Genomic DNA, 12,466 nt, shown 5'->3' with positions numbered 1-12,466 from the left:
TTCTTTTTAATAGTCAGTGATCACTTACATACAAATTATTGTAGTTAAATACAAACTGGAAAGTCAGTGTTTTTAGCTTTATTCTTTTGATAATATTGGTGTTATAAGTCTCAGTCCTAATTGAAATTACATCACTCATTTAAATGAACTGTTAGAGTGCTCAGAGACTTTTAAACTGGAAGCTTGTATTTCATGCACTGTTACATAAAAGATCGACGTCAGTTTCTTCTAGATTGAGTCAGACCTAGACAAGTTGATTTACTGAAAGAGGAAAAAATTGCCAAAAATTCAGAACTCCTACCTTGGGAATGTACTTAATTAGCAGTTAATCAGTGACAAGTGGTTAGAGTTCTTAACTATGCATTGACACCCAAGAGTCCCTGTGGTTTCAGTAATAATTAGCTTTATGTGTAATTTAATAAATGTGAGGTAATTAATTGGAAAATCATAAGCCCTTATCATTTTCAGGTATTTCATTCTCCAGTTCACTTCATGTTTTTCCAAACATTGAAACAGAATATTATCTCATCTGTCATTCTTTCCATCCCCTTTCCAAGCCCTACTTACTCTACGTGTTACGTCCTTCAATGAAATTTTAAAATCTTTCAGGCTTTATACACTGACACTGTTCCAGAGGATGCCCTTCCTGGTAAACTCATAATGCAGGTATCTGCTACAGATGCAGATATTCGTTCCAATGCAGAAATTACTTACACATTGCATGGCACAGGAGCAGAGAAGTTCGGACTCACTCCAGACACAGGTAATAATGCACACAAAATTGTAATTATCATGTAATTTTATAAAATGTTATATGATTACATTAAGACATGCATAAAGGTCAGTATTTTAAGTTTTGCATTATGGTTGAGTTTGTTATGTAACTGTTATTTAAATTGTGAGTTTCTAGTACAAATACTAATAATATATTGATTAGAAGTCAGGGAAAAGGCAAGTGTTAAAACACAAGGAACTAAAGAGTAAATAAGGTAACTTCCCAGAAGCCAGAAACTTCATGCAGAAGGGACTGGAGTAAAAGTACACCATGAATGTTGTGCTTTTTATATTTTGTTAGTAGCAATCATAGTTTGTAAACTGAGAATATCTTAATTCAGATTCTCTCTTTGACATCATTTGGTTTGGTATGTTAAATAGGCTGAGGTTAGAATGAGCAACACATTTCCTTTCTGTAGTAAATACCAAAATTGCCTCCAATTTCACTGGAATCATTTTAAAAGCAAGATAAACTTTTAAATTCCCTGGATTTGTTTGGTTTTCATGGCATTCATATCTTCTGGGTTATAAGGTAGGTCAATGCAATGTTCACTTTTTATTTCATAGGGGTTGACTTTGTCACCTCTGTGCTATGCTTGCATGTTGTTACATAAATTCAGAATTGTTGGGGCTAGAATACTTGCAAACAACATTTCAGAATACTTTTTTTAATCAGTCAAAAGAAGACAATGACTACACTTTATGCCTGTCATCATGTTTTCTGTCAGTTGGGTAAGAAAGTATGTGTTAGACTTCTAGAAATTTTTCTGTAGCAGCATGTTATATTTGATGGTGTGAATAGCTCTGTTTATTCATTAAATGTTAGAGGAGAGGGCCAAGTCAATACCTGTGGAAGAAACACAACAAAATAGCCCAGGACTTCACTTTGCATTTTATTAAAACCTGTGTTCTCATATTTTAATTTTCTTTACATAGTAACTTACTAATTCATGATTGTGCACACATTATCTCTGGCCTATTGGGTATTCTTACTCTAGCTAAATTCTTTTTTCAGAAGAATTTAGGAAAAAAAAAAAGCTAAGGGTTTTAGTATTTAATCTCTTCAAGCACAAAAGGCAGGCTAATAACATGCTTTGTCCAAAGTGGAACTTATTAGTGCAGTACAGCTGCTGACTTAGCCACTGATTAAATTATCCTAAAAAAGAAAATTGTTGTTTTGTTTTTCTGGGTACAAAGATTTTAGAAGAGAGCATATTAAAGATACTTGATTTTTGCAGCTTGTATTAACTTATATTTGTTATCTGTTTATAGGTGAATTGAAAACATTAATGCCACTTGATCGTGAGCAGCAAGCAGTTTATTACCTTCTAGTGAAAGCCACAGATGGAGGAGGAAGATTCTGCCAGGCTAATATTATTCTTACTCTGGAAGATGTGAATGATAATGCCCCAGAGTTTACAGCTGATCCGTACTCCATTACAGTATTTGAAAACACAGAGCCTAAAACCCTTTTGACAAGAGTGCAGGCAACAGATGCAGATGCAGGTATGCATTCTTTGACCAATACTTTTGTCATGGTCTCAAAGTTACAGTAATGTTTATTTAGGCTTACCCTGAAAGGTGTTAAGTCTTTCAGTGGAACTGACAGATTTTCAATACATCTCAGGACTAGACTCCTGAAAGATATATTTAGGTCTACTAAAGCATGTAACACCTGACATCCATATGTGAGTGACTTGGAAAACATCCCTTTTGTCTCTTTCTGTTAAAAAGAAGAGGGAGGAAGGAGACAAAATTTAGGTTATTTTTTGTGTGGTAAACTGTTATGGTCAGTTACATCCTTTTACTCCTGATGTAAGTGAAAGAAGACCAAGTATACTTGTGTAAATATTTATTCATAGATTTTGAATGTGCGTTCCTCAGGAATGGCATTAATGATCACACCATAAAGATAACCGGTCAATTGAAATTTTATGTAGGGAGTAGATGATCTTAAGAAGTTCTTAAGAAGGCCACTTCAAACTACACTACTCTATTCTATTCTAAAAGCATATGCTGCCCATTAAGATTTTTGCTATCTCTTTCATCACTGTTTAGTTATAATTATTTAAGTGAGTGTGAACTGAAAATGACTTTAGATACATGTAGAATTTGTTCTTAGGCTTTGTTTTTGGAAGGAAGAACAAAACAGCATAAAGTATTTAAAAGTGTATGATTTCCATATATCAGCAGTTTATTAATCACATAATTAATAGTTGCCTTAGTCTCTTGAAACAACTAACCTGCTTTGTGCTATGATATAGCTAGGTTGCTGAATTGAAAGGCAGCAGACAGATGTTTTCACACTTCACTACTCTTTGAGACTCTGGAGCAAAATACTTGGTCCAAAACCCTGTAGGCTTTTTGTTTGCTCTGCTTTACAGCAGTGTTTGCCAGAAATGACGTTCCTGTTAATTTTGGGTTATAGTTCTTAAATAAACTTACTGGAATGATGTCTAGTTATTTGATACCGCCGAACTCTTCCATATCCTCCTGTGTTATTTTTTAAGCCTGCTAAGCAGATGCTGTTGTTCTAAAGTTATAATTAGATTTGTATTACTAATCGTTTCATATTAGCTAGTACTGTGACTGAAGCAGAACCATGCTTCATATTTTTTTGTCTGGCAGAAAACTGGTGCAATGAAGTGTTAGCTTAATTTTTTTTAATTAATTACATCTTTTTGGAAATCATTCTGGCCTTGACAGGAGCCTTTAACTCCTGTTGAAATTTACTTTAGCATGAATGACAGTATTTAACATGCATATTTTATTTCTATAGCTATCAGACCTGTTATTATGTTGGTGTATTTTGACTGCTGATTCAAACTCTGCCAATGTTTTCAAAATGCAGGGATGAACCGTAAAATCCATTATTCACTGGTGAACTCTGCAGAGGGCCAGTTCTCTATCGATGAATTCTCAGGAATCATCCGGTTGGAGAAGCCTTTGGATCGGGAGTTACAAGCTGTGTACACTCTGATTTTGAAAGCTACAGATGAAGGTTTACCTAGAAGACTTTCTTCCACAAGTAGCCTCATAGTTTCCGTTTTGGATATAAATGATAACCCACCTGTATTTGAGCATAGGGAATATAGTGCGAGTGTATCAGAAGACACTTTGGTTGGAACTGAAGTTCTGCAGATCTACGCTGCAAGCAGGGACATTGAAGCCAATGCTGAAATCACATACTCAATAGCCAGTGGGAACGAACATGGAAAATTCAGTATTGAGTCAACAACAGGTAACAGATTGCAATTGGTCTTACTGCAATGCTTATCCTGAAAGGATATGTTAGCCTCACCAAGAATAGCGCTTATACTATGTTCTGCAATAATTCATCCAAATATATAATGCATAATCTATATGCATCATCCATACCACCATCCTGGCTGTGAAGCCAGCGCTACTGTCTATTTACCTGTTTTGATAGGATGCCTACTAAACGAGTGCAACAGAATGTAGAATAGTAACTTCATTTATTGCTGTTATTATTATTTAGGTTAGATTCATAGACACAGATCCATATAACCTGACTGATCTATATAACACCTGGCTGGCAGTGCTGGGCCTGATTCACCCCAGGAAAGGGAAGGGATTGTCCTGCTCTGCTCTGGGCTGGTGCAGCCTCACCTCAAGCACTGTGTGTAGCTATGGTGTTCCAATATAAGAAGGACATAAAACTGTTAGAGAGTGTCCAAAGAAGGGCTGTGAAAATGGTGAAGGGTCTAGAGGGCAAGACATACGAGGAGTGGCTGAGGTCCCTTGGTTTGTCCAGCCCAGAGCAGAGCAGGCTGAGGGGAGGCTTGCAGCTCCCTCAGGAGGGGAGCAGAGGGGCAGGCGCTGAGCTCTGCTCTCTGGGGACAGCGACAGGACCCAAGGGAACGGCATGGAGCTGGGACAGGGGAGGATCAGGCTGGGGGTTAGGGAAAGGTTCTGCACCCAGAGGGTGGTCGGGCACTGGGACAGGCTCCCCATGGCAGTGGTCACAGCACCGAGCCTATCAAAGTTAAAGAAGCATTCAGACAAAGCTCTCAGATGCATGGTCTGATTATTGGGTTGTTTTATGTGGAGCCAGGAGTTGGACTTGATGATCCTTGTGGGTCCCTTCCAACTCAGGATATTGTATGATTCTAAAATACAGCTGGCAAGAGTAAAGGTTTCCTAGCTGGAATGTTCCCCATCCAGGGAGAAAGACATGGTTTTGTAATGATAGAAGCATAATAGTCTTTTCACAAAAGCCATGTAATCAGAATGAGTGGCCAGACTCAGTAAAAGAAAGATCAGAAATTAAATTGGCAGGGAAAAATACTCATTGGCCTACAAAGACAGTAATTCTAGAGGAGTTTGATGCAGCATTAAAGAGAGATTGGAATATTCTATTCAAGCGTATATCCAGCGTAACAGTGGAGATTTTAGGCTTGCGTGTTAATCAGATTTAGTCTCTGGAAGTACTTAGGTTCTTTGGAAAAATTTGCCCTACTAATGACAATACTTTTGGGTAGAAATCATGACTTTTTTAACAAAGTTAACAGCATTTATTTATACCAGTGCAACAGAAATTGTAATTCTTCCTAATGCTTTTTCCAGTGTGCACACTGGTGCAGTAGTGTAGTACTTTGCTAGTTTAACTTCTTCACATATTTGAAAGACGATTCCAGGAAAACACTCTTCCAGCTGTAAATTATTGTGTATATTAGCAACTGAACTATTTTAACTATTTGGTTAAGAGCTCGCATTTTAACTCAGGTATCTCTATCAATCAAAATCATGATCAGGCACTTCTGTTACTGGAGTATCCTTCGTATTCTCAATACCTGAAATTAATGTTGGTCACAAGGAAAGACAAGCTAAGGTGTTTTTGTATTTTGGGTTAATTGTAATTGAAAATATTGAAAAGGACATTTTCTAAACTTCTTCATTATTTTATTCTTTTTTAATTATATAATGTGAGCCAGGTAGTTTTAAATTATAAGAATCTTTTGTGGTACTGGCAGGAATTTTTGATTTTTTTTTAACGTGTAAAGCCTGATTATCTCACTGTGTAGCTCTAGCTTTACAGGGACAAGTTGAGCCCTGAAGAAGCTGAGTATTCATCAGAACAAAATCAGAAGTTTCAATATATAATACTACAGTAACAGTGGAATTTCTATGGTTTTGTCTTATTTTCTCCAATAGGAGCCATTTTTATCATTGAAAGCTTGGATTATGAAAGTTCTCATGAGTATTACTTGACAGTGGAAGCCACAGATGGAGGCACACCTTCATTAAGTGATGTTGTAACAGTGAATATTAATGTAACAGATATCAATGACAATACTCCAGTGTTCAGCCAAGACACCTACACTGCAGTAATCAGTGAAGATGCTGTGCTTGAACAGTCAGTCATTACAGTACGTATTGTCATTTTTTTCCCTTGAAATACGCTGTCATAACAATCATACTTTCAGTCTTGAAGGAATAAATATTGATTTGAGAATGGGGATAAATGAATAGATAAGTTTGCCACTGAGTAACTGAAAAATATTTTGAAGAATTTTCAGAACCAGCAACATGAAATGCTGTGGGGAAGTATATTATTTTGTGGTATATTTTTTTTTCTCCTCATCAGAACAGGACTTAAAATAATTTTCTGAATTCATTCTGAAAATTAAGTGATAATAATATGTTCAGAATACTATGATGTTTCTCCTGAGAACTACATAATATGTTAGACCAAACCAGCTATGATCATCTTCAGGATGAGTTTGTTTGAAAAATTATAGAATATACTTAGACTGTTTTAAATGATCCTATAATATTCCTTAGGTTATGGCAGATGATGCTGATGGACCTTCCAACAACTATATTCACTACGCAATTATAGATGGCAATCAGGGAAATCCTTTTACAATTGACCCTACCAGGGGTGAAATAAAAGTCACTAAACTTCTAGACCGAGAAAAGGTAAGTTTTCTATACTTTTTGAGCAGTGGGGATTTAATTACGTATTTGCTTTTGATAACCACCATTTTTGGATATATTTGTAAATTAATATTTCAAACATTCTAAAATTATTACAGCCATAACAGAAGTGAAAGCACCTATTTATGTCAATGCCTTCTGGGGTTGAGAGGTAGGGGACATCTGCAAGGGGAGAGAAAGGATTAAATATATAAAGGCAGGCTTTAATGGAGGGTTGCACTAAAATATTTCTTAAAAGAAAAGCTGAGTTTGTTATTCTTTCTTTATTCTTCATTGAATATGTGATTTTATTATTATTATTATTTATTAGATTTCAGGATATACTTTGACAGTTCAAGCTTCAGATAATGGAAACCCACCTAGACATAATACAACCACAGTTAACATTGATGTTTCTGATGTAAATGACAATCCTCCAGTGTTCTCAAAAGGAAACTATAGCGTTATCATCCAGGTAAACTAAACACATACAGTAAAGTTTTAGTAATTAAAAAATATTATTTGAGTGTTAATTTGTGACTTTAAATATTCTGCAAGATAAGATAAATTTAATATTTCCATTTTGTTTTACTGTGTTTTTAATTAATGTTGTCAGTGATACTGCCTGCTTGAACAAGTATTAAGGGTTACAAAATCCATGTTATGCAGTCTATGTAGAAACTTATTTTGCAAGTAGAGTGTGCCCTTTTTATGTACTTCACATGTGTATGTGTATATCTATGATACATTGAATTCATATGTACAATGTCCTTAACATCATACATAATTTTCTATTTATTTTTGATCTTCGAGTTACTTCTTGGGAATAGATATTTAGGTATGTGTTACCGTGAAGCAGATACTCTGCATTGTGACACATAGCTCAGGAGTTAATTCATATTGTTCTCTTCTGGGATCAGAGGCATTACAAAACAGGAGTAGTATTTTGTATGGCTACATACCAATCTTTTGACTAATTTTGCACCTTAGGATGTTAGTAGTGGGCTAGATTCTCAGATGGCTGATTCAGAGAACTCTCTACTAAAGCAAAGATAGCAGAGACAGTTTCTGTACTTTTCTTCCTGAATCCAGTAGAGAATGAATGGAAAGAAACAAAAGAATCACATTAAGAACTCTATACTGGTAATGTAAGTCAGTTCAATTCCTTGGGTCCTTTTGCTGTCACTCGTGCCTGGCCTGGCCTTGTACGACAGATAAATAAGGATCAGGCAGTGCTATCTGGTACACAGTGCCGTGCCATCCAAACGTACTACTTCTGTTCAAGACCATGTACATGATTTGTAAAGGTACTTTTCCAAAAGAGGACAAGAGGATTCATTTCTACCCAACATTTAGAGTATGCAAGTAAGGTGTCATGATTTATTTTTTTTAAAGTGAGAACTGTATTTTTGTGTGTTGTCGAACGTATTTTGCTTTCCCCAAATACAGTCTTAAGCCAATGTTAGTAATGTTTCCTTTACTCAACTAAAAAAGAAGATATTTTGTTTTATTTTTCATTCATATTAGCCCATCCCAGTATAAGGGACATGGAGAAGAAGCTGAAGGAGTTGCCCAAGAATGCTGGTCTGCATTTCCTGTTACCTTGGAAATGTAAAAATTTGGTCACAGTTGAAAATATGCTTAGCTATTATGAAAACCAAATTAACTTAGTTGTCAAAATGTAAATATTTGTATTTTTAAATTGTGATCCTTGTCTGCTTTGCTTAAAAGGAAGAAAAAAGAAAGAAGCCCAGGCTGCAGTATCTGATAAAATTAACTTGACAGAATGTCACCTACTTAATCTCTCAAGAACAGAGAGTATGCTTGTTAGGTTTTGCAAGCATGAAAGAATAGCATTTTGTTATTGTTGTACTTTGGAATACACTTTTTTACATTTAAAATATGTATATAAAAAATCTGGTAAATACAGCATAACATAAATATTCTAGGAGAGGTATTATGATTGTTAGATAAGGTTGTATGTGTGTATCAGATGCATGATAAACCTAAGTGTGTGAGGTGTCTGAAACCTAGGGCATCCACATGATGCAAAATTGACATTTTATGATACAAACCTTTAAACCAGGATTTCATATTTTAACCAGACCATAGCTGTAGTCAGAACAATAATAAGGGACACAGTGGGTTAGACAGAATAGCGTGCTTTTGTAGTCCTCCCAAAAAAAGGCATTAGATTATTCTTAACAGGTGTTTTAGCTAAATTTGAAATCTTTGACAACTAAGTAATTAATCTACTATAATTTTAATTCAGACCAAAAGTAGAAATAGGTGTACAAGGCTGAGCTACTTTTAACAATCTCAAAGTAAAAAAAATAATGTTTAAGTGTGTGCTGCCTTTTATTGTTTTTGTCATTATAAACAGAGGGTGGTGTTTTTTCATAATGTTGTCATTCTGATTTCACTGATACTGATTGACTGGATTGACAGTGATTTTTTTTTCTGTTGTGAAAAATCAATCTCACTGTATATCCTTATTTACAACAAAGCTGATGTGGTTGCATTATACATTTATAGGAAAATAAGCCTATTGGATTTAGTGTGCTGCAGCTGGTGGTGACAGACAAAGATTCTTCACACAATGGTCCTCCTTTCCTCTTCACCATCCTGAGTGGAAATGAAGAAAACACTTTCCAGATTAACCAGCAAGGAATACTGACAACAACTGCTGCACTGAACCGCAAAGTGAGGGATCACTATTTACTTCATGTTAAGGTAGGATACACTGTGTCTAGCTGTTTTGTGTTATTAGTATAAATACTCAACTTTTTCCACTCATGCTAAATCCACCACCTTTTCATGTTACTTGGAGGATAGCCACTTGTTTTTCTCAGAAGATCTTGACATGCTAAGTAGTTATTTGAGGCATGTCCCTTGTGGGAAAATGTTCAGAGACAGTCTTGATTTAAATGGAAGTCTACACAGGTGTAATAGTAACCTTAATTAAACTCACTGCAAGTGTCCCTTGTCTTTCACATGGGATGCATTTTTCAGCCTATGCATTTTGTTTTACTCTGGCATCTATCTAGAGAAGCCAGCAGAAGATGAGTCTCTTGAGCCACCTACTATTTGTTGCAAACTTCGTCTGACAACCATCACTGTGATGCTTGAAGCCGTGAGCTGGACTGCAGTGATAACAATGGAAACAGGGATTTTAAAAGTTACACGTCATAGCAGTACTGGCATGTTTTTCTGTACTGCTACATTGTTCTGTCAAGGGCAATTGAAAACAAATGAGTGGATGGTATCAGATAGCATTCAGCCTTGCTGTCTGATTCTCATAAACAGCACTTTACTTGTAGGTCTCAGAATTTTGCAGTGGAAAAGAATTCAAAAGTGACCGTGAAAGGCAACTATCTGTAAATAGTTGCTGCAGTTGTGCCAAAAGACCAGGCCATGTTCAAAAATCAGTTACATTAACAGAGAGTATATAGCAAAGTTCTCTAAATACTTTCTGTAACCTAACATAAAGTTTAAGCCTTTTTTTTTTTTTAAATCAAATCCAGCCCTTTATAATTCAGTAATAAATTAAGAAACTGTGACCAGGGAACTTGAAATTGGTAGGCTAAAAATAGTTGGCCTTAATTCTTACACTTCATTTCCAGATACATATTTTAAGAAAACTTCTCACCTTTATTTTTACATGGCCTACAGGAATTTCTTTAAATCTCCATGTTATTCTCCTGTGTAATATTGCACATAATTTCTGAGCAAATGTGCAGAGTGCTAGACCAGTAGTATTTGCTCCAGGGCATAGTGAATTCTGTCCACACTGGGGTAATAATCGTGGTGTATTTGCACATCTCTCTCTTCTTTGGGCAAGGAAAAAAAAATCCCACAGGTACTGTGATTTCCTGCTTGAGTCACTGAAATGTGGTATAAGGAGACATCAGTATAAGAATCAGCATAGATAAAGGCTCCATTTCAGTTCTAGATAAGGAATATGAATATTCCTTATATGATATATTTCCATATACATGGATGAAAAAGGGGGGTAGGGATATAAATCGTCCCCCTGTCAGCTATTTTCTTCTCAGTAATGACCTTATGGGACAGGTTAGCCTTGAAGTGATGGCTCTGTTGGCCTTCCTAGGCTGCATGAGTCCAAAAGAGCAGTAGAGGTGGGCTTTGTTACTCTTATGTAATGGGTTTTCCAAATTTTTGTCACCTTTTTGCTAAGGGAAGAATGTCAAGTAGTATTTTTCCTGTATGTGCTCTTAGTATCATACAAGATTTGTATGTTTTATATATTTTTTTTTCTGAGCAGTAACTGATTTCTATGTATTTTGCTTCTAAAGCATATTCCTATGAATGCATGCAGCTGTAATTATGACTGTTCTGTGGAGCCTTACACTGCCTTTGTCCCTTTTCATGATTTACCTGAACATTTGGTCCTTCCTAACGTGTCTGCCTGTATGAGGAGCCTATCTAACACCTTTCTCTAGGTGGATTTATTTTCATTTCCAAGTCATCTAGGCTGTAGGATGCCTGTAAGCAGCCTGTCAGTACTCTATCTGTCTTATGTTTAGCATAACGCTTGAAAAGTGTCTTTTTTCTAAGACTTTTTCTTCTTTGTTTCTAATGAATAAAAGGGATATTTTAATGGCACACAGTAATTAAACAAGCATCTTAAAACAAATATACTAATTTAGAACAAAGGCTTTTCAAAGATCATACATCCTAAAGCAGACTATACTAATGTCATTTTTTTAATGCTGTTATCACGCTATCTCAATGTTTGTACCTGTCTTATCCTTTGATTTAAACGTTCCCTGTCTGGATTCTGGAAGTATGTCACCGTCTTTCAATTGCCATTTATCATCGTTTATTATGATAGCTTTTTAAATTGACACAGTGCTATAATTTGCTATTATCTTTTCTTTAGCGAGTCAGCATACACAAGTATGAAGGCATCCAAGACTAAAACTAGGCATTTCCGATCACAAGCCTTCAGTTTCAATGACACACACAAAAACAAATAAATGACCTTCTGGGAAAAATACTCTTTCCCTTTCCACTTAAAAGAATGACTTTTTTTAAAAAAACAAAAAACAAAGGCATCTTCTCAAGTTTACCAGGTTTTTAATTTTTGTTTTGTTCTTGCAGCTCTTAAGTTGATGGCTGTGCATGATGCGTTGATGCTTGGTTTTGTTTTTTTAACTGACCTTCATTGCCCCTGCTTTTCAGTACTCTCAGCTTTCACCTTCATTACTTTCTGAGTGGATTGCTGAGGCAGAGGTCTTATTTTACAGGTTTACTCTAACTGAGAAAACCCTTCCCCCCTACAATACTTACACACACAAACCAGTACCACTAAGAATCTTTTACACGATCCTTTTATTTAACTTAAGTGTTTTTAAGAAAAATAAGGATTTTTTCCAACAGCCACCTACGTGTTCGTGCCACTCACATTTGCTTTCCAAAGGAAATAGATTATCCATTAACAAATGTCTCACAGCATTACTGTGTGAAATCTTCAGCTATGAGTCATACAGTCTTTTGTGCCACAGTCTGAAGTCTTTAGTTTAAAACCACAGCAGATTTTTAAATAACTGAACTATTGAAAAATATTTTCTCCTGGGGCTCTTCTTTCCTTCTTGCTGTCCATTTGTTGTAATTTTGCTTGACTGTTTAAGTATTTTCTTGTTTTCCCTTGGGCATTTGTCCTTTAGCTAAACTGCCTTCCTTGTCTTGTTTCCAGGCAGAAATCTAGGCAAAACAAAACTTTGCCAGC

General features: G+C 35.8%; 1 protein-coding gene across 7 annotated transcripts in view; it reads left to right on the top strand.

Annotated features, from left to right (window-relative positions):
* FAT1 (FAT atypical cadherin 1) overlaps nucleotides 1–12,466 on the top strand; it is a 109,606-nt gene that overhangs the window by 82,101 nt on the left and 15,039 nt on the right. For all 7 annotated transcript variants that reach the window (XR_011096312.1, XM_068681451.1, XM_068681449.1 and 4 more), the window contains 7 exons: nucleotides 610–763; nucleotides 2,047–2,280; nucleotides 3,626–4,015; nucleotides 5,950–6,164; nucleotides 6,580–6,717; nucleotides 7,046–7,189; nucleotides 9,250–9,447. Coding sequence is in view for 6 of the 7 variants with exons in the window: in XM_068681451.1 (XP_068537552.1) it covers nucleotides 610–763; nucleotides 2,047–2,280; nucleotides 3,626–4,015; nucleotides 5,950–6,164; nucleotides 6,580–6,717; nucleotides 7,046–7,189; nucleotides 9,250–9,447 (1,473 nt within the window). In the remaining variant the exon portion in view is untranslated. The remainder of the gene's footprint in view (nucleotides 1–609; nucleotides 764–2,046; nucleotides 2,281–3,625; nucleotides 4,016–5,949; nucleotides 6,165–6,579; nucleotides 6,718–7,045; nucleotides 7,190–9,249; nucleotides 9,448–12,466) is intronic.

Source organism: Anas acuta, chromosome 4 (assembly GCF_963932015.1).
Source record: "Anas acuta chromosome 4, bAnaAcu1.1, whole genome shotgun sequence".
Taxonomy (NCBI): Eukaryota; Metazoa; Chordata; class Aves; order Anseriformes; family Anatidae; genus Anas; species Anas acuta.
This window is presented reverse-complemented; position numbering and strand designations above follow the sequence as displayed.